Genomic DNA, 1,409 nt, shown 5'->3' on the forward strand with positions numbered 1-1,409 from the left:
CTCCCTTTTATCTTCATCCATCCGACATACCGAAACAACTTCATGTCAATGAAGTACTTACCGACGCAAACTATTCCGATTGGAGGCAGGAGATGGAGAATTTCCTGTTTGCCAAAAATAAATTTGAATTCGTTGATGGTACAATTCAGAAGCCATAAAAGGGAACGAAAGAATACATGCCTTGGATGCGATGTGACGCTATAATCAAGGGCTGGCTCACCACTGCAATGGAGAAGGGCATACGCGATAGTGTGAAATATGCTAACACGGCTGCACAAATCTGGAACGACCTTCATGAACGTTTTGGAAAAGAGAGTTCGCCAAGAGCATATGAGTTGAAACAGAAGATTGCAGCTACACATCAAGATGGTAACTCTGTTTCAGTTTATTACACAAAATTACGTACACTGTGGGATGAAATATCCTCAATTCTCCCTTTTCCAAAATGTTCCTGTAAAGATTGCTCCTGTGAAATTGGTAAACAATTAGTTGAATTCCAAGAAAAGGAGCGTTTGTATCAATTTCTAATGGGTTTAGATTCACAATTTTCGGTAATTAAAACACAGATTCTGGCAACAAAACCCATCCCGTCGATGGGGGTGGTGTATCACCTAGTCGCCGAGGATGAAAGACAGAGGGCTCTATCTGATGACAAGAAAACTCCACCTGAACCGGCTGCGTTCAAGACTTTTCAGAAGGGAGGTGACCCTAAACCGATGAATAAATAAATGAATCCCAAATGGGCGAACAAGGAAGTGAAAGATAAAAAGGGACGAGTATTGTACCTTCTGCAACAAGAGTGGTGACAAGCGAGATGGTTGTTTCAGATTGGTGGGATACCCGGATTGGTGGCCTGGTAAGAAAACAACAGACAAACCCAAAACCATGATGACTCAAGACAGAAGAGCCATGACAACCATGACGGACACTTGGCACAGAAGGTTAGGCCATGCCTCAAAAGAAAAGATTGCAAGAATTGATTTTCTTAAGAACAATTCAGTTAGTTTGAGTGAAAAGGTTTGTGATTCTTGTGCTAAGGCTAAATTAGTCAGAACACCTTTTCCTATTAGTCGTAATAAAACCAATCATATTTTTGAGCTAGTTCATTGTGACATTTGGGGAGGTTACAGAATACCTTCATACACGAATGCAAATTATTTTCTTACTTTAGTAGATGACTACAGTCGGGCTGTTTGGGTTTTTCTTATTAAGCACAAGAATGATGCTAATGCATGCTTGATTAATTTTCATAAAATGGTGAAAGTCCAGTTTGATAAAAACATTAAAATGTTTCGTTGTGACAATGGAGGTGAGTTCACTTCCAACTTTATGCGCGAATTTTACAACAAAGAAGGTATTCTACTTGAAACTACTTGCCCACACACACCACAACAAAATGGTGTTGTGGA

General features: G+C 39.9%; 1 protein-coding gene across 1 annotated transcript; it reads left to right on the forward strand.

Moving 5' to 3' along the window:
- The first annotated feature begins 227 nt into the window (after positions 1-227).
- On the forward strand, positions 228-728 carry LOC111905079 (uncharacterized). Its single transcript, XM_023900761.1, has one exon. The coding sequence runs from the start codon at positions 228-230 to the stop codon at positions 726-728; it is 501 nt and encodes a 166-aa protein (XP_023756529.1).
- Positions 729-1,409: the final 681 nt, after the last annotated feature.

Source organism: Lactuca sativa, chromosome 9 (assembly GCF_002870075.4).
Source record: "Lactuca sativa cultivar Salinas chromosome 9, Lsat_Salinas_v11, whole genome shotgun sequence".
Taxonomy (NCBI): domain Eukaryota; kingdom Viridiplantae; phylum Streptophyta; class Magnoliopsida; order Asterales; family Asteraceae; genus Lactuca; species Lactuca sativa.